This window comes from Anabrus simplex, chromosome 1 (assembly GCF_040414725.1).
Source record: "Anabrus simplex isolate iqAnaSimp1 chromosome 1, ASM4041472v1, whole genome shotgun sequence".
In the NCBI taxonomy this organism is placed as follows: domain Eukaryota; kingdom Metazoa; phylum Arthropoda; class Insecta; order Orthoptera; family Tettigoniidae; genus Anabrus; species Anabrus simplex.
The window spans coordinates 910,222,107-910,246,289 of NC_090265.1; the positions used below are offsets into that span (position 1 = coordinate 910,222,107).

The following is a 24,183-nucleotide window of genomic DNA, read 5'->3' on the forward strand; positions in this document are numbered from 1 at the left end:
CTCCACGATTCGACACCCCGCCCGGCCGAAATAAGACGAAGAGTGTTTACGGGTCACGGCTGTCTGCGGCTTGGTCATTCCACCTCTGGAACTTTGGACTGTTAGATCAGCAGCGTAGTATTGTTCGTTAAAAGTGAGAAAATGTGTGGTTTTTCATTTGATCGAGTATTTCATTTGAAAGCATTGCTTTTAATCGCGCCATTCCTACTGACGTCATTGTAATGACCCATGTTCATTTCAGTTGGGAAAACTACTAAGACAGTCTTTCTGAGGATGTAAAAAAGCAGGTGGAAAATGAGTGTCTGCCATTATAATGAAAACCCCCAACCTGATTGTGACTGATAGTAGGCAAGGGGGCCTACCATTACAATGAAAATTCCCTAACCCAGTCTTCATATGATAAAAGACGTTTGGTGACTTCCCCGTCGCGTTTCTAGGGTAACGTTAAGTGCTAGAATTCTGTATACAATGTAGATTTCCGTAGCGAAGCACGGGTATATCAGCTAGTATACAATATAATATAAAGGCTGTGGGTCGCAAATGTATCTGCGTTTATAAATTGGTCTTCATTCTTATCAAAGGTATTTTTATGTCTCTTGAATTTTCGAGGCCGAATATCGAATATCCCATCGATCACACGCAAAATTAACCATTATCTCGACATAATTTACATTTTTATTGTTATTATTATAGTTGGTATTAATGCAAGCAACTATTGTGCGAAGAATTGTGAATACCACAGCGACTTCTCATTCCTTATAGGCATGCATTGATTTTCAAACAAACTATGCATTGATTCATTTTCAGGAGCAGGAGTCTATAATTATAATAGACTAGGATTTACAGTGGATTACATGTTACCTTCAGGAATTTATGCGAAGTAACACGGCTTTATTAACACGTTTAATGAGATGTTAAAATTATATTTTCGTACGAAAACGCGTGGCAGTAACATGAAATATGATAAAGCTGAACAAATTCGATAGAGAATGATGACGATTTCCGAATTTTCTGTACATCACAGTCCCTGGTCTGAAGTTGTGCGAAATTCTCCATGGTCCTCAGGTTGCATATTGTATCTCTGACCTCTGGCGTGGCGCTCTGACGATGATACCTCTATTAATATCTATCCTATCGAAAAGAGTAAAATGGCTATTTAGTTTTTCACGCTCCCCACCTTGAAGTGATGTGCATTACATGTCCCTCGGGACTTGGGACTAAAAATCGTAATTTCCATAAGCATCTCCGTTATTATTCGTCGAACGATAAATACGGTACATAATATATTCTTTGTTTGTTTGTTATATACAGTCTTTTGATAGACCTAATGTTAACGAAAACGTTTGAGAATCTTCCTATAAATACCAACTACATGTGATTACCAAGTCATCATATGCAGCTGATAACACAGTCCTGAGTGAGTAGATTCCAAATACGTATTTTGCTTTAAATAAGTCCAGCAGTTTTCCACTTTTAGGAATAGGCAGAAAGACAGACAGACTCATTGATACCAAAGGGAAAAGTTCTACCTCATGTTCCCTCGTGTTCAGATACATTAGGCGGGGGTCATTTTAAAGACGAAAGAAATATGATGCATCCTCTGGTTATCTCCTGTTGACCCTTCAAATAGCTGTACGTCTGCGAGTGTGTCCGTCACTGGCTGCAGAGCACGAAGCCTATAGAAAACAGTAATTTTCTCCGTCATTCGAAGAGTAAGCGGAATTATGTACATAACAAAAATTATTTAATACGAAGGGACGTTTCACATATAGTCTACAGATTGTACATAGGCTATAATTAATAGTGTAAGAGAAAATTGAGAAAACTCTTCTGGTCTTCTTATAAACTACCAGTCTATTCAGTGATTTTTAAACGATATGCATATCTAAACCTGGTCCTGCATGTGCAGACTATAGATATGAAGTTTGGCCGAGATATAACCAATAGTGTAAGATAAAATTTAAAAAACTCTTCTGGTCTGGCTGTAAACCCCCAGTTTATTTAGTGATTTTTAAATGATATCCATATTGAAATATTGTCCTGGATGAGTAGACTCTAAATATGAAGTTCGGTGGAGATATAATCAATAGTGTAAGAGAAAATTGAAAAACTCCTCTGGCCTTCTTATAAAACCCCAGTCTGTTCAGTGATTTTAAAATGATATGCATATCGAAACCCGCGCTTGGATGAGTAGACTCTATAAATATGAAGTTTGGTGGATATATATTATCAATAGTGTAAAAGAAAAATTGAAAATCTCTTTATGTCTCCGTATAGACCCCCAGACTGTTCAGTGATTTTTAAATGATATGCATATCGAAACCCTGCTCCTAGATTAGTAGTCTCCAAATATGAAGTTTGGTCGAGAGCTATTCAGCCGTTTACCCATGATGGTGGAACAAACAAACAAACAAACAAACAGACACTAAAGCTAAAAACTACTGATACGGTCTTGAACTGGCCTGAAACGGATAAATATGCCAAAATTTGGCGAAATAAATGAAATTACAGACAACGGACCCCCTAGAATTTTATTTTTAGGATGAATGCTCAACATCGAAACAGCTATAATAATCCGTCAGTATCTAAACAAGCAGGAAGCTTTATAGTACTGACAACCACAATATCATTAACTTTAAAGTCAATAGATGTTACAAATCTGCTCTACGTTTATACTGTATAATTGCTTCATAACTAAGGTACAAATACATTACATTCAGGTCATTAATGTCAACTTTCTATAGAATCATTTCAGTTTCGTTCGCCTGAAAGTGAATTAATTATTTGCCGGATTTGTGCGGTCAAGTAGTCTGGACTGGAGACAAAATCGCAGTTAGTTGGATGCAGGTCTTTTTTTTTTTCCTCCTATTAGTAATTAGTCTCCGTCTCTTAGATCAATAATGCTCACTTACTGAGTTCATTGGCTTTACGCCAACACGCTTTGCGCATGATTAGCCATTAGGAAATAAGAAGTCGGTAATGAGTGGGTAACAAACCTGTAACAACAGATACATATTCATCTTCATGTATCGTAATTCTGGGGAAGTGTTTTCTTATGTTCTCAACTTGTTCATGTGGTAGTTCAAGTCTTCGTAATGAAGAGCTCGGAGAAAAGTTTCACCTCATAATCAGGCTTTTATTATGATTACCAAATACTTTGCAGTTAGGATGTATCCTGGTAGCAGTGTCTACTTACAAGTACATTGTACATACAGCGTGAGCCAAAAGTCCGTTGACATTTGACGAGGCAATACTTCACGGAATATTGGAGGTGGAGAGGTGATAATTGGTACACATGATTGGAATGACATGGAGTTTTATTGACACTCAAATAAAGTACACAAAATGACCAACAGACGGCGGCTCGTAAAATACACAACAATAATTAGCGTAACAATCGAGGTTTAGCAAAGACAGTGTTCTTTATAACACATGCTCAACATATCAGTCGTAATTCATCAACAATGCGTATAGTCGAGGGACAATGTTTTGAACAGCACTGTACAGCATATCTGTAGGTATTGTGAGAAATTGTCGTCGGATGTTGTCGTTTAGCATCTCTAATGAGGTCAGACGGTGGTGGTGGTGGTGGTGGTGATTATTGTTTTAAGAGGAAGTACAACTAGGCAACCATCCTCTATATAACACTAATCAGAGGGAAAAAATGGAAGGGATCCGACACTTCGAAAAATTAAGATATCGGTCAAAGAAAGGCAAGGGCCACGAAGGGCGTGAAAATGAAAGACTCCCTAGCCCTCGCAAACCTAATAGCGTCGGGATCGGAAAAAACAAGAATTGACCAAGGGAGGTCGGATAGGATAGATGAAAGTGAGGAGCCTGGCACAAGTGAGTGGAAGCAATTCCAGGGCTCAGCTAAGGGCCCCGTGTGAGGTCGGACGATCGCGATAGACTAGCGACTTATTGTGTACTTCATTTTGGTGTCAATAAAACCCCATGTCATGCCAACCATGTGTGTCAATTAATACCTCTCTACCTCCAACATACCGTGAAGTATTGCCTTGTCAAATGTTAACGCAATTTTGGGTCTACCTGTACATAACATTACATTACATAACAACAATGAATTGCTGTACATGTAAACAAGATTTTAGAAGAAATTGTATCGAAATAAAAAAGTAAATGATAACGAAAGAAGGAAAAAAAGGAATACGTGAAAACAAGAAACAAAAACTGCATACCGGGCTGAGTGGCTCAGACGTTTGAGGCGCTGGCCTTCCGATCCCGATTTGGTAGGTTCGATCTTGGCTCAGTACGGTGGTATTTGAAGGTGCTCAAATACGTCCGCCTCGTGTCGGTAGATTTATTGGCACGTGAAAGGATTCCTGCGGGACTAAATTCCGGCACCTCGGTGTCTCCGAAAATCGTAAAAGTAGTTAGTGGGACGTAAAGCCAATGACATTATTATTATTATTATTATTATTATTATTATTATTATTATTATTATTATTATTATTATTATTATTATTATTATTATAAAAACTGCACGGCAGTTGAAAATCTCTTACGAGTATTGTAAAATAATAATTATAACTAAATGCGTAGAAAGTTATAACCAATTAACAGAAAATCAGTTAGATTATTCCCTTACATGCGTCTGTTATATCTTCAGCCTGCAGGTAGGTTGGATCCTGAAAATATCACCACCAAATTTTATGCAGTTATAGCGAAACCGCAAAAACAAATGGCGACGCCATAACGAAGCATAGTTTGCCATTACTTTCCTCACTTTCAGCAGCTTCCATACTGTCACAACCTTAAATGAGACTGAGACTTTGGTAGAAGCTACATTTTGCACAGAGACAAATGCAAAATTACTACATTCGTCGAAAAGTATTAACAGGTCCCTTACATGTAGCTTAACAAAGCCCTTTTTTTCTCTATTTGCTTTACGTCACACCGACTCAGATAGGTCTTATGGCGACGATGGGATAGGAAAGGCCTAGGAATAGGAAAGAAACAGCCGTGGCCTTAATTAAGGTACACACCGGGCGAGTTGGCCGTGCGGTTAGGAGCGCGCAGCTGTGAGCTTGCATCCGGGAGATAGTGGGTTCGAACCCCACTGTCGGCAGCCCTGAAGATGGTTTTCCGTTGTTTCCCATTTTCACACCTGGCAAATGCTGGGGTATACCTTAATTAAGGCCACGGCCGCTTCCTTCTCATTCCTAGGCCTTTCCTATCCCCTCGTTGCCATAAGACCTATCTATGTCGGTGCGACGTAAAACAAATAGCAAAAAAAGTTAAGGTACAGCGCCAGCATTTGCCTGGTGTGAAAATGGGAAACCACAGAAAAACATCTTCAGAGCTGCTGACAGTGGCGCTCGAACCCACTATCTCCCGGATGCAAGCTCACAGCCGCGCGCCCCTAACCGCACGGCCAACTCGCCCGGTTAACAAAACTCAGTTGCTCAAGAATTCACTCATGTTACATTCCATCTTACCAGTGGTGTAACGTTGCGCTAACTCAGGTATGTTTTCAGCAAAGATGAAAAGGGAAAGGGTTAAAATTGGGAAGGAATCGGCCGTGGCCTATATTTCATTACATGGAAGGAAGTATTGTTGTAGTTAAATTCTCGGTAATACTATTTCAGTGTAATGAATACAGTTTAAAAACCAATAATGTTAACACTTGAAGGGACCCTGTTTGTCTGTGAGACAATAACTTATTTGCTTTTCTTTTTCTTTTAACTTTTCTGTCTCTCTCTTTGTTTTGTTCCTTAGTACAGAGCCAGTTTTCTTTTTATGCCCTTCCTGCGTCCAGGTTGGGTCACGTAAAAGAAATCCCGACCAGTCTCTCAGGGTTCATAAAATATTTTTTTACGTGGGATGAAGATAACGCCGATATGGTAACTAACATTTTATTTATCATTAATCATGATGGACGTCTCCATCCGACGTATCGTTGGGCTGCAAGAAGATTGATAAGCCAACGCCTCGATTCAAATTTACCTTACATTAATATCGAAATAATAAATACTGTAACATCTCGTATACATCTTAACTGCTATAATTTATTCAAACAATATAAAAATGTGGATAAAGAAAAAATTATGAAGTTGAAATTCAGAAATCGATTAATTAACATTTGATCTGGAGGTTTAAATTATCGTTAATGATCACTGTTATATTCGTCGCATATTTAGAAATATTACAATTGAAATGAACTGTTAATATTCATAAACGAAACTGATGAAATAAATGCATATCTTCATGGGAAATGAAGGGTTAAAGTTTTTGTCAATGTCAATATTCTTTTAGTTTTTCTTAGGACAAGATTTATGTATCTTATTTCGGAGTGTCACAAGTTAAGCTTCTGGAAAACGATAATTTTCTTATTCAATAGCAAATATGTGCTACTATTCATTTGAAATTAAAATATTGACCAATATTATGTCATATATTAACTCATTTTCCAACATGAATCAGTCATTGAACATAACCTACCATTTAGATCATGGCGCATGCGCCTGGTGCATGTACTGTGCACGGTGCAAAAGACGACTTCGCTTGGTTGACCAGAGTGCAGACACCCACTCCCCGATTTGGAGCAATAGCGCTGTCTCTCTCTTTCCCCCACGCCTGTCTCGCTCGCTCCCGTTGTCTCCCTCTTCCTCACTTGCTCCGTAGCTCTCCAAATTCGAGCTGAATTGAGCCGAGTTGAGCCGAGCTTAGCCGAGTAGCCCAGAGACGAAGCGTTGGTCCGAGTCGAGCCGAGCGGGACCGATGCACAGTCCACGGAGCTCTTGCGCCTCGATTTGCACACGTGAGATTGTGGGCGTTTGAGAGACCCTGATTTAGATTCTCAAGTATGTCTAAAAAGTCAGTTTGTGACCTCATGCGCATTTATTTAATATGTAGGGAATGTCATTCTCAAAGATATTATGTGATATTTATTCATTTATATTCTGTGTAGAAAGTAGTAATAAATATCTTTGTTAACCTACGTACACCAAAGGTTCATATTGTTGTGCAACAGAAATTAGCAACGTCGAGTACATTCCTTGTCGCCTCAAGCAGCTCTTTCTCAGTACATGTGGCAGGACAAAGATGACATTCTAGCAGAATGGGCCGTAGTCTGCACTTCACCACAGTCACACAAAACAGAATCCGCTGAATATCCCCACTTGTACAGATTGGTCTTGCACCTTGTAACACCCGAGCGCAGCCTATTCAGATATCTCCAAGTCGTCCAGTACGCCGTATGTCGAGCTGGTAATTATTCACAAGGTATTTTCCAAGAGGCTCAACCCTAGCTCGCCTCAAAGGGAGTCTTGCGTGCTGTTGTACCCCTTCAAGTTTCTGTGTGGTCTTCAAGAAACTTTTGCGTGAACTTAACCGTGTTGGAGCTGGTTGGGGTCTATACAGTGGATGCGCTTGGGATTTTAATTATGTGATCTTTACCTTACGGGCTGGTACCTCACGCTGGATATACTATGAGATGAAATAATGTGACCATGAGCCACAGAATCTGCAGTTTTATAAGGAACTCGAGCCACAGGTGTGTGAAATTCCCTTTTAGAACTTTGTACCATCAAATCTCGCGGACGAGTTTCTTATTTGTTTGTTCATTTGCTCCAATACACACACATTTTCATATACAAACAACATAGCGCTCTGCCAACAACCAAATAAACACGCAATAGTGAATACATCCCCCTACATATGACTGGTGTCACGAAGGGCACCCAGGCGTAAGACAAGGCCACGCTCACTTAACCGAACAGTTCACATCCACGATCCGACGAAGGAGTGGATACAATATCAGAAGCCATTATTATTATTATTATTATTATTATTATTATTATTATTATTATTAGGGTTCGGAAATTTATGACCTAAAGACGTACAATATTTTCAAGCAAATATGACTTAAGCATTTCAGGGATAGGTAACAAGTATTAGAGTAGGGCCTATTACTAACATTAAACGCGTCAAAAAGTGATACGCAATAATACAACAGACACTTTTCACCATGCAAATTGACAGAGCTACAGTAGGTAGCCCTGAGGCGCAGTGATCATTCTGTTCCCCTCCCCCCAAAGAAGAAAACCAAAAATGAAGTATTAGCATGCTTTTTTGGTATCTGTCGGCATACGTTCCTACATCGCGTTCTCAAAATCATGTCTTCTAAACCTTCTATCTGTATCTTTCGGGAAAAGAAAGAAAAATACATCTACTACAGTATTTTGAAATCCTGTGTTTGAAACTCGACGCAGATTACATGTACCTTGTTAAAAACGATGCCTCGATTTAAACAAGAATGTCCAAATTATAACCAAATATGCCCTTATATCACTAAAATGAGCAAAATAGGAGCAAAGCAACAACAATGATCGAAATACGCATTTATATGCAATAGAAAATTTCTTTAAACGAGATCAGGAACCCATAATTCTCAGTTATTTTTCAAGTTTCGGGTAAAATGACCTCAGGAATGAAACATGACTTTCCCTTAACATCCGAACCATTATTATTATTATTATTATTATTAGTATTATTATTATTATTATTCAAAATAAATAAAGTTAGAAATGAAACACTGCTGTACTGAAGCAATATTGTACATCGGGAAATTATATTATTCTGTTGCAATTTGAGCGGATACCAGTCTATGGCAAGAAACGCTCCGAGAAATGATATTGACACTAATTCACAGAAGCAGTCATTGCAGTAATAAAATGTCTGAAAATTGATCATTAATCGTCTCAAGGGAGCGTTTTGGACAGCACATTTAAAAAGTAATGTTGTCTTCTGGTCTTTGTTACCGTTTTATTATTTTTTAAAATTCTTCTTGTGTTTACTTCTTTCATTAAAAGGTTTTCAAAATATTTGTCAATATTTTTGGGGCTTCTGCCCCCCACCCTCACCCCATCGAAGGGACAGTAAATTTTAAAAGTAATGTTGCCTTCTGGTCTTCGTTACCGTTTTATTAATTTGTTTAAATTGTTCTTGTAGTTACTTCATGCATTAAAAGATTTTCAAAATATTTGTCGATATTTTTGAGGTGCCCCCCACCCCATCCCCACTCCCATTTCGCCCTCTCTTCCGTCCCCATTTCCATCAGTGTCGACCATATTAGAAGCGTGGTTAATTGTACTTAATTGCGCTGTTTCACGACGTACATTCTATTATAATTTATCGGTCTTCAACAAAATTGTTTGTTTCAACTAATTGAGTAAAGGGGGCGGGAAATATTCTACAATTAGGTCTAATTGTGCTTCCCTCGATCATATTTATATTCTCTGGTGTTTAAAGTTTAAGTGTATTTAAGAAACGAGACAAAACAAAACAACAAAAAATGAACGTGAAGTTCTTTTTTTCTTTTTCTTGCCGGCTCTTTAAACTTGACTCCGTGTCGTCGGTAGGTGAATGGGTGTGCGCAGCGGAACTCTGCGCATCGTAGCCCCCTGTTCCACGCACTGGGACCTCGCGCCGCACTCGGGTAAAAGGCTTTTCAGTTCAGCTCTGGCTTGTCCTGTAGCGTGTGCTCGCTAATATTGCTTGCGGGAAGTGACATCACAGATATAGGCAAGATAAGAATTGCTGACACCGTGTGTTTTCATTGCAACCATACAGGTGGTCATCGGTGACACAATTTTGAATCAGTGATAAAACTGTAGGGCCCTTTCCGAATTATATTATGGAAATGCTTTATGAAATAACAACAGGCCATTGTCATGTCACCAAATGGACTCGTCTTGTTTTCAGAGCAGATAAACAAAATTACTTATTTTTTTCTTAACAAAATACTGTACACCCTAGCGTATTGTTTCTGTCCACTTTCGGGATAAAATGCAATCTCCTAGTACTTGTCTGTTAAAATTCTATGTATATTCCCTACTATTTTCAGAGCTCTCGTAATCGTACTAAGGCGTAGTACACTGAAAATGGATATTGAATGTACGTCTAATTGTGTTATGTACAATGGATATTAGAGAAGAATGCAGAGTTTCTTAATATATTATATAAAGTATCGGACTACCGAATAATTTGGAAGTCTAAATTCTAACTGGTAACTTTTTGGGAAAAATTAGTAACAGTAACTACATTGTTTTTGTACTGTTGTCATATTTATTATATTTCAACAGAATTAGTGAATCTAATATTAGTTCGGAAAATTACTTCTTACTTACAAAAAAACGTTTTTTTCTTCTGTTAAACGCTTTGTAAATTCGGAGACAATTACAGGTAGTTTTGAGTGAAATTTGTGTATTGTCTAGTGACATGTGAATGGAAACGAATTCACTGGCTGATGGTGTAGTGTCATTCAACGGTATTCCACGAGAAATAAACATAAGTTCCTATTCAAACTTGTATTCGTTACGAGAAATGCTTATGTGAATAGAGGGACTCCTCAGAAGACGTTAGTGAAACGAAGAGTATAGGGATAATGTTTCATCTGAGTGCGTGAAGGACGTCCGTCACGACGGAGACGTCGGAGACTGACGGTGCCCCTCTGAGGGTGGGCACCCTGGGTCGAGGGGGCCTGGCGCTCTCCTCGTCCCCATCTCTACTTTCCGGCATGCGGGCCCCGTCAGAGGTTGACCCGTCTTCCAGCGGCGGGAAACTACCCCGGACCATGAGTACGAGCGTACTCAGGATCAAACACCGCTCCTCGTTCTGGGAAAAGTTTTGGCAACAGCGCACCCGACGGGATATGTGAGTACATTGTTTATATTGGATCTCTCAAACACTTTTCTTTCTCTTATCATTTGTAAATATTCGTTTTGGCTCGTAGGTGCTCAAGAACGTGATCTGTTTCGGCTTTGTATCGTTGTTTACTCAGCGAAAATATGAATCATTGGACCACTTTCACCTATTACTGGCTTAGCCAGGCAGGGAATCTTCAAGATGTATTCAAGATCGTTATTCAAGTTTATTTTCAGTTTGGCATTGCGCATTTTGGATACAAGACGCCGCTATAAAGTCTTTATAGTAAGAAAGGTACTTTTCGGATACAAATCATACCGTCGCTGTTACAGCAAAATTTCGTATCTCCCGATGCTCTTCCTATCCATTATTTTCCTTAAGACTAGTCACGCCTCCCATCTATGGATATGTTGTCCATCAGAACAACGTTCGTTGTTGTTCATATTCCTATGGTAATCCGTAAAAGAAATGGACCCTTACCGTACCGCGCTGTAGGAAGGTACAGTATGTTTGCATGACATATTTACGCACTCCTATAGTATAATGTATATAAAGTTTATTTTCCTTTACACTTTAGCATAGAAAAATGAACTCAACGAAAATTGTACTGTATATCCATATGTGGCTGCGAGGCGTGACCATTCTTAAGGAAAATAATGGATAGGAAGAGCATCGGGAGGTACGAAATTTTGCTGTAACAGCGACGATATTCTACTTATTGTACTACCACTTTTTTCCTCTCCCTTGTGCAATCGCGGGTGCGAACTGTGTCGCACGTGTGGACTTGTCCCTGATCTACGGCCGGATTCGCTTCCTGACGCCAACTCTTTGTGGAGAGATGTCCTGAACTGTTACGTGTTTCTGTGGTAGTTGGAAGTGTGATGTGTTGTATGTAATGAAAAGGTGTGTATTAAGACAAACACGAACACCCAGTCCTCGAGCCAGATGTATTGAACAAACGTGGTAAAATCCTCGGACTGGCCGGAAATTGAACCCCGAACCCTATGAACCAAAGGCCGCTACGCTGATCATTCAGCCATGGAGCCAGATTTTAAAATTAAGATCGAATCATGAACACTTGATCAAATGTAGGGGTAAGGCAGAACCTTTCTATTGTCTGTGGATTTCCTTGTGCCTTTCTCTCCAGTATAATTACATAATCTCTTAAATTACTCGTAAATGTAGATGTTGTCGTTGCGGGATGTTAGGTATTGGTACAGCCCTGTATAATAACACGTGTTATTGTGGGGTCATTGGTAACGTACGTATCTGCAATTAATCGTTTCTGAGATTAGGTTAGGCGCCTGGGTTCTGGAAATAAGGATTCTGTACCAGTATTTTTCGTTCGAGGAACTCCACTCAGTATTACCGCTGTCATCACCAAAAATTGCACAATTAATATCCTAAAGATGTAGTCTCCGAAATGGGTGATATTAACTCGAACGGAGACCGTAAGTTGCGTCTCCGGGTAAAGAAATCCCGTAAGTTGCGTCCTATGTTTACTTCGTTGGTGTGTGTAAGTTACATTCCATGGTTCCCTAGAATTACGGGATGTCCATACTCATTAATGAATTATTTTCTTTATTACTTAAGAGTAACGTTTCATGGGTATATTGAAAATGTATAAATTGAGCGTGTCAAGAAAAGCGCACTAAGTTATATGCGAACATATTCCTCGTTACAGGCATTACCACAGACAAGTTTTGCTTATGTTGGTTTAAGATGTTTGTGAAATTCAGTAGCGTATTATGCTAAAATATAAATTTGCTATCGATTGGCATTGTCACTCGAGTCTTGGAAATATTTTCCTATTGAAAAACAAGCATTTGAGTCTTAAAAATGTTTCCTTATTCATTATATCTCCTCTCTGTTTTCCTAAAGGATGAATTTAGAATATTTGATATTTAGCTAGCATGGTAACAGGAACTTGGTATATCCCTTGTGGGACGCAACTTACATGCGTTAAAAATGTTTCCTCAAAGTCGTAAACAACCGAGAAACCTAACATGAGCCGCAAGTGGAATGATGTTCACTGCATGACTACTGCAATTTAGTCATTCCAGAATACGAAAGGAAAGCAAAGGCAGGCCATCTCGGTGCAGGGAATGAAGGACCTTAGAAAGTGGGCACTAATTAGTATAGAGTGGTTAACATTTACCTCCAGGAATTAACCTGGCAGTCATGATTAGGGGCTTCAGACGGCAGAATCGCATGCCTCCTGAGAAGGTTGGTAGGTTCGACGCTGGTTCTCTGGTGGTATTTCTGTTTGCTCAAATACGCCAGGCTTGTATAAGTAGATTTATGGACACGTAAAAGAACTCATGCGGGACAAATTTCTAGCACCTTGGCGTCTCCAAAAATCGTAAAAGTATTTTTTTTCAATTGTCTTTACGTCGCACTGACACAGATAGATCTTATGGCGACGATGGGACAAGAAAGAGCTAGGAGTAGAAAGGAAGCGGTCGTGGCTTTAATTAAGGTATATCCCCAGCATTTGCCTGGTGTGAAAATGGGAAAGCACGGAAAACGATCTTCAGGGCTGCCGATAGTGTGGGGGGTCGAACCCACTATCCCCCGAATGCAAGCTCACAGCTGCGCGCCCCTAACCGCAGGCCAACTCGCTCGGTGTAAAAATAGTTTTTTTTAAATGCTATTTGTTCGGGGCGTCGACCTGGAAAGATCTTTTACCCCTACTTGCGCCAGTGAGAAACCTGCGTGTATTTTGTAAATGGCGGAAGTGTAAAGTGTTGAATGTGAGGAAAAGAACGTTAAGGATATTAATCATTTACAATTAAAAACTCCTGACCCGGCCGGGAATCGAACCCGGGGCCGCCGGGTGACAGGCGGACGCGTTGCCCCCTACACCGCGCGGCCGGACGTAAAAACAGTTAGTGGGACGTAAAAATCAATAACTTTTAAAATGTAACCTGATTCCTGTTTTTGGTGTAGGATGAGTAAATCTTAGGCCATGAACCTCTGCAGCAGAGGATATCTCGTTCTTTATTTTTCGTCTACCTAATGGGGAAAGAAATCCCCGTTAATCAGGGTGAATCGAACACGCTTTTACCGCCTAGGCTAGGCAGTTAACGTATTACATGGCTTTACAAAGAAAATTGGTGTATAAATGAGTACTGTTTGAAATATAACTGTAAAGGGAACCGTGCCACATAATCGAATCATCTGCAAGTACTGTGTGTGGGGGATTTCCTGAGGCTGCATGTTGAAATTTTGGAGGAAGGATCTTTCGTGTATTGTCTGTCACTACCTCAAAGGACGTAACCTACCGTGAAAAACTTTATACTTCAGTGACAGGTTCCCTTTCCTCTTCAGATTGCGTAGAAGCTAATTCAGCATCTCACTTCTATATTCACAAACAATTTCTCCTAAAACAGAGTTATTTCACGACAGTTCCTCGATTACAGTTACTTTTTGTTAGAGAGCACAGTAGAAGCAACAGGTTAAAGCTAATGAATGGTAATCAAGGTGCATGAAGAATTGGAGCTCACTATCGTAGAAACCATGTCCGGCATGTGTGGAAAACATTGTTCTCGCTGTCAGTGATGACTAGGGTTAGCAAGTTTACGACCTGAAGAAGTATATCTAAATATGACCTAAAAAGATCAAATATGACTTTACGGACTTTAGCAAATATGAAAGTATTACTAACATTAACTGTCTTCTCCGACTCGTTGGTTGAATGGCCAGCGTATTGCCCTTCGGTTCAGAAGGTCCCGGGTTCGATTTCCGGCCGGGTCGGGGATTTTAATAGTTTCTGATTAATTCTTCTGGCTCGGGGACTGGGTGTTTATGTTTGTCCCAGCACTCTCATCTTCACATTCAGACAACACACCACACTACCAACCACCACAGAAACACGCAATAGTGATTTCATCCCTCCATATACGGTTGGCGCCAGGAAGGGCTTCCGGCCGTAAAACAGGGACAAACTCACATGTGCGACGCAGTTCGCACCCGCGACCCCACAGGTGTGGGAAAAACAGTAGTAGTAGTAACCGTCATAAATACCAAAAAGTGGTTGGTTATAATACAGCAGACAAATTAAATCATGCAAAGTGACTGAGGTACAGTTCGTTAAAACTTTCAGTATGCATTCACATTAAATAGCTTTACTACCGCTACCTTAACTTCAGACGATTTTCAAAAGAGAATAGTTCCGTCAGTGGGCCTACTGAAGATCTCTTCAGCGAACTCTTCCACTTGATTTCTTCATTTCACATCTTCACTGCACTTCACTTTGGGTATGATGAGATTCACTGTTGTACGTTCTAGAAGTGTGACCAATCTGTTGAAATTCGTTGGACCCGTCAAGGATGAACTGGGTGATATAAAACATGGAATTCCTTTGTTTGTCACTTGCTTCTCAGCTAAACACTGTATATCTAATGAAGTGGCATCCTCCACGATGAAACTTCCTCATCCATCACTTTCAGTTTGTCCGACTCGTTGAATGAATGGTCAGCGTTCTGGCCTTCGGTTCAGAGGGTCCCGGGTTCGATTCCCGGCCGGGTCGGGGATTTTAACCTTAATTGGTTAATTCCAGTGGCCCGGGGGCTGGGTGTTTGTGCTGTCCCCAACATCCCTGCAACTCACACATCACACATAACACGCAGTTACCTACACATGGCAGATGCCGCCCACCCTCATCGGAGAGTCTGCCTTACAAGGGCTGCACTCGGCTAGAAATAGCCACACGAAAAAAAAACCTTTCAGTTTCAGTGTCGTTTCTTCCCATCTGATAACACTTTAGTCTTGAAAAATATCATACTCGCTGCACCTATCATAAGACATTATTAATTAATCAATTAATAGCTGCCTCTGTGGATCAGCGGCAGAGTGTTGGGGCCTCCGGATCCCAAGATAGCGGGTTCAAACCCGGCAGAGGTAGTCGGATTTTTGAAGGGCGGAAAAAAAAGTCAGTTCGACACTCCATGTCGTACGATGTCGGCATGTAAACGATCTCTGGCGACACATTTGGTGTTTACCCGACAAAATTCATTAAATCTCAGCCATAGACGTCCAAGGGAGTTTCGGTTTACTCGGTCTGCCATCTAGTGGGCCTAGAGTAAAACGGAACGTCGAAATTGACGAGCAGACAGCCAGATGGCATCAAATTGAAATACGTCAACTGAGGCCATGCGATTATTATTATTATTATTATTATTATTATTATTATTATTATTATTATTATTATTATTATTAATTAATACAACTTCCTTAAAAGTGTCGATGTTTGATTGAGCTACTGACATGATATGACGACATATTTCAATCATTGTTACTTTCCATCACACTGTTCCACGAAGCTTAGAGAGTACTAGTTATTGGAACATTATAAACTACGTAAATGCTTAATACGCTTAATACACAGAGGTATCCCTTCAGCTATCACCCATGAGTTTGTGTGTACGCAGATTTAATTTGCCGTATACTTGAGTGAGTGAAAGTCCTGAAATCGATAGGTAAATACGTCCTTGTGCCTCTAAGTTGTATCTTCTGTATCATCGGTAAATGTAACTAAATTTTCCTCCACACTTCTCGGATTTACATGCATAGGTAATCCATTAGATTTGTAACGTAATCTCATCTCCGCGGTACGGGAACTTCGTGACCGGAAACCTGAATTAGACACGAAATTTACTCCAAGTTTCCAAGAGTATGAAATGCTCACTGGCGGCTGCATGATGTTAATTTCCTTGTATGTCAGGATTTTGGTTAGAAGTAATTATGCTGATTTATTACCAGATGTAGGAACAATGCTCAGGTTTTATAACAGAAAACGATGTTCAGTTAAATTATATTGCTGCAAGCGTTGTCTCTTATATTGCAAATTCCAGATATTTTAAATTACCGTACCGGTAATTTCGATTGACCTATTTAAATGTTCCGCCACTACTTTCTTTCCTGTAAATTATTTTTTCGATATTGTAGTCATTCTTTCATGTATTTTTCTACTGTTAACTCCCACCAATTTCACTTAATTTTTCCAATCTCTTCGCTGCTTCATCTGCGGTACAAACAAAACTATTCAGCAATTTCAGACTTAGCAATCAGTATCTCTAACTTATGAAAGAGGAATTTTATAAATGTTATGATTGCTTATTTAGCCAAGCTAAGTGGCTAAGAAGGGAGATGACTTGCCATCTGACCGCACCTCAGTCCGATGGTATCTGAAAGTTCAGAAATACAACCAGCCTCCTCTCTGTCGATCTGTAGAGTTGCTGGCTGCGGGGAAAAATTCCGGAACTTTGGCGTGTATGATAATTGTAAAAGTGGTTAGTGGGATGTAAATCCATTATTATTATTATTATTATTATTATTACTAGCTGATGTACCCGTGCTTCGCTACGGGATTCTCAGAAAGACTGACTTTGTGGTTTTCTTAACCTGAAATCAACATAGGTCATTACAAAAACGTAAGTATGAATGTAGCGATTAAAAGCAATGCTATCATATAAGCCGGGCTGTGTGGCTCAGATGGTTAAGGCGCTGGCCTTCTAAACTCAACTGGGCAGGTTCGATCCTGGCTCAGTCCGGTGGTATTTGAAGGTGCTCAAATACGACAGCCCCGTGTCGGTAGATTTACTGACACGTAAAAGAACTCCTGCGGGACTAAATTCCGGCACCTCGGCGTCTCCAAAGACCTTAAAAAGTAGTTAGTGGAACGTAAAGCAAATAACATTATTATTATTATTATTATTATTATTATTATTATTATTATTATTATTATTATTATTACTATCATATAAAATACTCGATCAAATGGAAAGCCGCACGTTCTATCACTTTTAACGAACAAAGTTCCAGAGCTGGGATGATCAGGCCGCAGATTGCCATGAACATTCATCTGCCATTATTCCGCTAAATATGCACACTGTTCATTCCAATCAGTGCCTCAGAGTAGGGATTGAATAGCCTGAATGCTATAATGATCCAGTGTGTTACGTACCAGTAGAATCAGAAAATTTATAAACCAGGGGAATGTCATGCTAAAGAAGAAAGTTATCTAACTCCCCAGCTACTTCCCATCAATATTCAGGCAGGCTGTTACACTCTGTACGACTGGGCGAGGTTAACGGTGCGCAGCTGTGAGCTTGCATCCGAGAGATAGTGGATTCGAACCCCATTGTCGGCAGCGCTGATGATGGTATTCCGTGGTTTCCCACTTTCACACCAGTCAAATGCTGGGTCTGTACCTTAATTAAGGCCTAAGGCACTCTTAGCCCTTTCCTATCCCATCGTCGCCATAAAACCTATCTATGTCAGTGCGACGTAAATCAAATAAAAAATACTCTGTACGCAGCAGTAATCCTATCTACCGGAGATGTAGGGCAACAGAAGACACAAAGCACATCACGACAAACAATGGTCAATGTAATGTTATTGTTGATCAATGTTATGAGCTTTCTATATTGTTGGCCTTCACATTTAGTTTTCTTTGTAAAATATTTTATACCATAAACTGTAGTTTCTTATTCTCCGACTTTACATACCGATTTTTATTAAATACTGTTTACCCATTTCTGATTACTCGGCGCTGATATGGACTTAGTAACAAAAATCCAAAATCATGAATATCTTTGTGATCATAGCCAGTACGGTAACAATGTATAAGACATGAATAATAGGAAATTTAATACTATATAACCCAAGTTATGTAGCATTCATCGATTACACCTCTAATAAGAAATATTTGAGAATTACATTTTAGGCCTTCCCTAAACTACCATTTCACTCAGCGTGAATAAAATAATTTACAGCCTAGACTATAGCGAATTATTTCCTGACTTTGCATACCGATTTTCATCAAGATAGGACTACTAAAAACAACAATATTTGGGAATTATATTTTAGGCTTTCCCCTAAACTACCATTTTTCTCAGCGTGAATAAAATTACTGATGGCCTAGATTGTAGCAAGTTATTCCCCAAATTTGCATACCCATTTTCTTTAAAATACGACCACTAATAACATAAATAGTTGAGAATTCAATTTTAGGCCTTCCCGTAAAATACCATTTCACGCAGCGTGAGTAAAATGATTTATAGCCTAGATTGTAGAGGCTCATCCCCTGACTTCACATACCGATTTTCATTAAATTCTCTTCAACCGTTTTCTCGTGATGCGTGTACATACAGACAGACAGACAGACAGACAGAAATTACGGAAAAGTAAAAAAGTGCATTTTCTTGTTACTATGGACATGACCGATACAGAAATACCATTATTTTCAAATTCTGAGCAATGTACAGAAAAAACTCTTATTTTATATATATAGATTAAGATCATTATTAAATTTCTGGGATATTTCGTTCATAATTTTAGACACTCTGGTTGATGAAAGGAAAATAAGGATTCTTAATAATTGTTTCTACCTTCTGAAATTGCCTCGAGTATTCTTTCAACATATGAATTAGGTCGTAGTGTACTTACTTCAATTATGGCGCTTGAAGTCCAAGGTGATCCAGGCAATTTCTTGTGGAAGACATTATCTGGTACATTTAGAAATTTTAGCTCCTAGACACCTATATTATCACTGTCTGCTAACCTCCTTTCACTCCCTTGCCATTAATTTTCCTAAGGACTTTGATTTGATGTTTTGAAATTTCAAGAACGAGACTGGAATAAAGTAGGTTTTTATTCCCATTGTCCGATGTATTATAATATTACAGTGGAACATCGATATCTCGAATCACCTAGGGAGCTAAATTTTCTTTCGAATAATAGAGAATACCGTTTTTGAGCATGCATTTGCACATAATAGAATCATATGTATCTAAGGGCTTATACTGAATACATTATTTTTAACAGTATTTAAAAATATACGAACAAACTATGTTTCGGCATCACTGTAATATTATAACCTTTATTATAGTAACTTTTTCAAGACAGGATACAGTACATACAGCAGTGAAATAAGAAACATACCTCGGTTAACACCTTTGTAAACAAAATCCGTTACTCTCTTCTGATTGTTACTGTTATCCTCCCTTCACTTTCAAACTTCTCGTCAATACCACGCAGCTGAGATTCGTAAATGGAGCTTGTCATCCGCGACTTCGGGGGTTGCTTTCGTACGTGACCGGTAATTAATTCACACCCGATAAATAGCGAGGCTTCGCCGATTTTACGATCATTAGAAGTTTTAGTTTATCGGTTCCCGTCATATTAGCTCCCAGCATTGCTATAAACCTTTCTTTACTTGTTATCTGTTCCTCACAAGCAACAAAAGCCGTATTGCACAGTTAATGTTGCATAACATTTCGGTTAAATTATTTTTTGCTTCAATAGAGGAAATGTTTGCTTCGAGAAATCGAGAAATTCGTGTAATCGAATTTCGAGTTATAGAGAAATAAACACACGGGAAGAATAGGACAAACGGCCGGGAAATGTAAGTTACTTCGAGATATTCAAAATTCGAGTAATGGAGGTTCGATATATCGAGGTTCGACTGTACTAATGCCATAATTCAGCTATACTCCATCATAAAGTTGCCTCCAGCCTTTTCATCCTGTGGTGAAGCATTCACAAACCTTCGTAGCTATAGATCAATGTTTCTCCGGACCGCGAGAAATTATTCTAATTTTTTACGAATAAATATTGTATAGTGGAAGTATTCCGAGGAGAGTAATCTTCGTGATTATGTTTAGAATTAAGAGGTTCACACATTTTATATATAAAATTTACATGCATTGCATGTAAAAACATTTGGCGTATCTATATGTGACAAGTGTTTCGCTGTTACGTTTGCATTCTTCAGTTGCTCCTTGCACTCTACTGACTTCTGTGGTGCGTGATAATTTTTCTCAGTATCATTCCTTTTTAAACGAACATAATTAAAATAAATACAATAATACAAGGACAGCCTCCGTGGCTCAGGCGGCAGCGCGCCGGCATCTCATCGCTGGATACCGTGGTTCAAATCCCACTCACTCCATGTGAGTTTTGTGCTGGACAAAGCGGAGGCGGGACAGGTTTTTCTCCGGGTACTCCGGCTTTTCCTGTCATCTTTCATTCCACCAACACTCTCCATTAATATCTTATTTCATTTGTCAGTCATGTATCATTGCCCCAGAGGAGTGTGACAGGCTTCGGCAGCCGGTACATTTTCCTATCCCCACCGCTAGATAGGGGCTTCATTCATTCCTTTCCTGACAAGGTCGAATGACTGGAAACGGGCTATGGATTTTCATTCTTACAATAATGCAATGATCAAAGCTATATATTTCATAACATTTTGGTGGTCAGAATGGGATAATATATTAATGAAAATTATCTGAAATGGATCAGTGATCCTGGCTTGAATAAACCACAACATGCTAGAAAATTTTATTCACCCACTGAGTGATGTCACATCATTTTAAGACGACGCAATCCTTAATTCTTATGCTAGTTAAATATGAACACTCAAGTAATTGGAAACGTATTTTCGCCAAGCTGGATAGCTGCAGTCCTTTAAATGCGGCCAGTATCCAGTATTCGGGAGATAGTGAATTCGAACCCATTAGCTCCCGAATACAAGCTCACAGCTGCGCGCCCCTAACAGCACGGCCAACTCTCTCGGCTTTAAGAAAAAATCTAGGTAAACAACTGATAGGAAATATTTGCCCCCTAGCTAACAGCCGTAAATAGTAATGATGTTACGAGTTTTGCTTCCACACAGTACTTTTTATGGTTTTCGGAGACCCCTTCGTAATGGAAATTGTGTCCCACAGGAATTTTTATTGGTACCAGCAAATATACCGACACGTGGCTGGTGAATGTGAGTACCTTCCGCACTGAGCCGTGATCTCACCCGCCAACTAGAGCTCAGAAAACCGTGCTCTGTGCCTGAGCCCGTTTTTAAGAAGTATTTGTCTTGTTCTATGTGTAAATAAATAAATCAATCATCAGTGATCTGCGCCGGTCGAAGATATTCCTGATACGTAGACCGCAACTTACAGAAGTTGGTCAGGAGAACTGCATTGCAAAATTGAAAATGATCTGATGAGCCAAGCTCAATTACAGTCAAACGTTCAGTGCGCTCTGGCATAGATGAGATATAAAGCTTGTGATAGATAAGAAGTGGGCTAGTACGAATATTTTTCTCGATCATCACAACTTTGTTATGGAAGAGATCGTATAGTCCTATAAATGTAACATGAATATATTACTTATCTCCTCTTCAAATTTAACTATATCTATCCACATCATGAAGGCCTGTTAACTCAGTGCTGGGAAGGGTGGAGATTCAAATGTCTATAAGCGGATTAGTAATAACAACACTTCACCTCTTCCACCGTGGCACGAGTTTAATTGGCTGTGGAGATTATGATTATATTATTTTAACGTGGAGTACAACTAAGATATCCATCACCTCAGTCAAATATATTTCTGAAGTACCAATCGTGTAACTGTATAACGTATTATACGTCACTTAGTTTCCAGGAAAGGAAGTTTCCAACAAGACCAGTCGTCCATATGCCTCCTATTGTTATGGGGTCTTATCTCTATTTGGCACTTTGCTCTATTTGGTTCATATCACTGTTCAGACAAGATACTGCTATATTTCCCTACTCCTTCATTAAATTAAGCAAGTAGGTAACTTATACATTTTAGACAAAGCGTTTCTAATATTAAGAAAATACAGTTTTCTCGCGCTATGCACGATAACAGTAAGTTGTATTATTAATCAGTTCATTCAGTGGCAAAAACCGTTTAAGAACAAACCTGAGATGGTGATGCGTTGGTGATATGTTTTTATTGTCAGATCAGAAGATATTTTTCATATCTTGTATGCACTGTATACTAAGTACGTACGTGTGGAGCCATTTTAGAGATGGACAAAATCTGGTCTACATTATCTTACATTCAGTGAATACTGTCACTAGTAGGCCTTAACTCCTACGGTTACGAATGGAAATGTTTATTTGCTGGGCCGATATGCATGTACATGTAACTAAACGCTGTATCACAGAAAGATGACCGCGACTGAGTAAAGAGTTACACACTCGCGTCCTGTTCTCAAGATTGTACGATTCGAATCTTTACGAGGTTGGCTAAACGCTTGAATGTCTTCCTTTTGCAAGTAGTATGTCCCAGGAAGAAATGTTAATCCACTGTTGTAGAGAAGTTGCATGAAAGTTGGTAATAACTTCTCAAAAGATCAAGGGTAACGATTAAACACCTTTATGACCGCAATAAATGAATGTTCTTACGTCATGTAATATGGCATGTGAATACTACGTATATTAGAATTGAGGACAGTGATGCGCTTTTGGTGTTTGGTTGCCACCGCGGTGACACCGTGTAACGCTTTTGAAGGTGTGAGTTGGCACCAACAGATACAATCTTCGAAAATAAATATCTTCATAATTTCAACTGAGTTATACACAACCGAATCACATTATTATGACCACCTACTAGTATCCAGAGCATGGACAGCAGTTAGACGTTCTGACAGTGACTCAGATGCTGATACACTAGGTCTGATGGGTAGGGTTGCCAGGTGTCCCATATTATACAGTGATACCTGTATGCAACGGGATCTTATGGTACCACGTTTCTTTTCCACTGCACACAGGTTTCCTTGAGGACAGGTAAACGTGATATAAGGTACATTGCACTCACGTATTGTGTATTGTGATTCTGCACAGCAGTGCGAGATGTTTTCTAGTCACTTGACTGCATAGTGGACCTCTGTTTGCTATAACACTGTGTACTTTACTAATCGTTACACAAGAGGGACACTACAATAAATTTCCTTTTCGCCGCTTTTCATGTTCTCAAGGAAGTTAAATTACAAATTGTTAAACAAACTATAATTGATTTCTGGACTTATTGTAATTGATACGATTGCCAATATCCCTGCTTGTCTTAAAGCTTCAAAGTAATTCAAAACTTGCAAAATTTGTAAACAACTCAATTCTTATCATGAATGGAAAATAATACACACCTATAAAATTGTATAATATATTCCGCTGTATACTGAAAAATTGTTTCCGTTTCCGCCTGGGCAGGTTTCGCTTTAAGTACAGGTACGTTTGTATATATTTTACTGTTAATCTCATGGGACCGCAGAATATTTCCGTTAACGCCAGGTTTCCGCTATGTGCAGGTTCCGTTGTAAACAGGTTTCACTGCACGGGATTTCTCGTATTTGATGGTCTGAATTACTGTCTCGTTTTAACAGCATACGGGACGCCATTTTTCTCATATTTAAACAACTCACTTCTGCCATGGTTAAAATGATCTATTTACAGTAGCATTTGCTGATCCTGCACTTCAGTTCATTATTCGACATCTAGCCGTTCTGCACTATGATCCAAACGTGTTGTAGGCGAGTAAACCGCCGGCCTCGAGTCCAAGCGCGGGTCACGCGGGAGCGAGACACAGAGGCATCTTGTTTGAAACTCAGCATTCTTTCATTTTCAAATTCTTTCAACAGAATTTGTTAAAGCTGGCAGAATGTGTTGAACTCTGAGAGTTCGCTGTTATAATGTGCGATTAAGGGAGATT

At 39.4% G+C, this 24,183-nt stretch overlaps 1 protein-coding gene across 3 annotated transcripts in view; it reads left to right on the top strand.

The window, feature by feature from the left end:
* The window catches only part of dnc (phosphodiesterase dunce), a 900,811-nt gene that overhangs the window by 342,389 nt on the left and 534,239 nt on the right, over positions 1–24,183 (top strand). Inside the window, exon 1 of one of the 3 annotated variants that reach the window (XM_067136625.2) lies at positions 10,583–10,677. The exons of the other annotated variants lie outside the window; for them this stretch is intronic. Coding sequence (XP_066992726.1) covers positions 10,598–10,677 — 80 coding nt within the window. The 5' untranslated portion in view covers positions 10,583–10,597. Of the gene's footprint in view, positions 1–10,582; positions 10,678–24,183 lie in introns of those variants that run through there. 3 annotated transcript variants of the gene reach the window in all.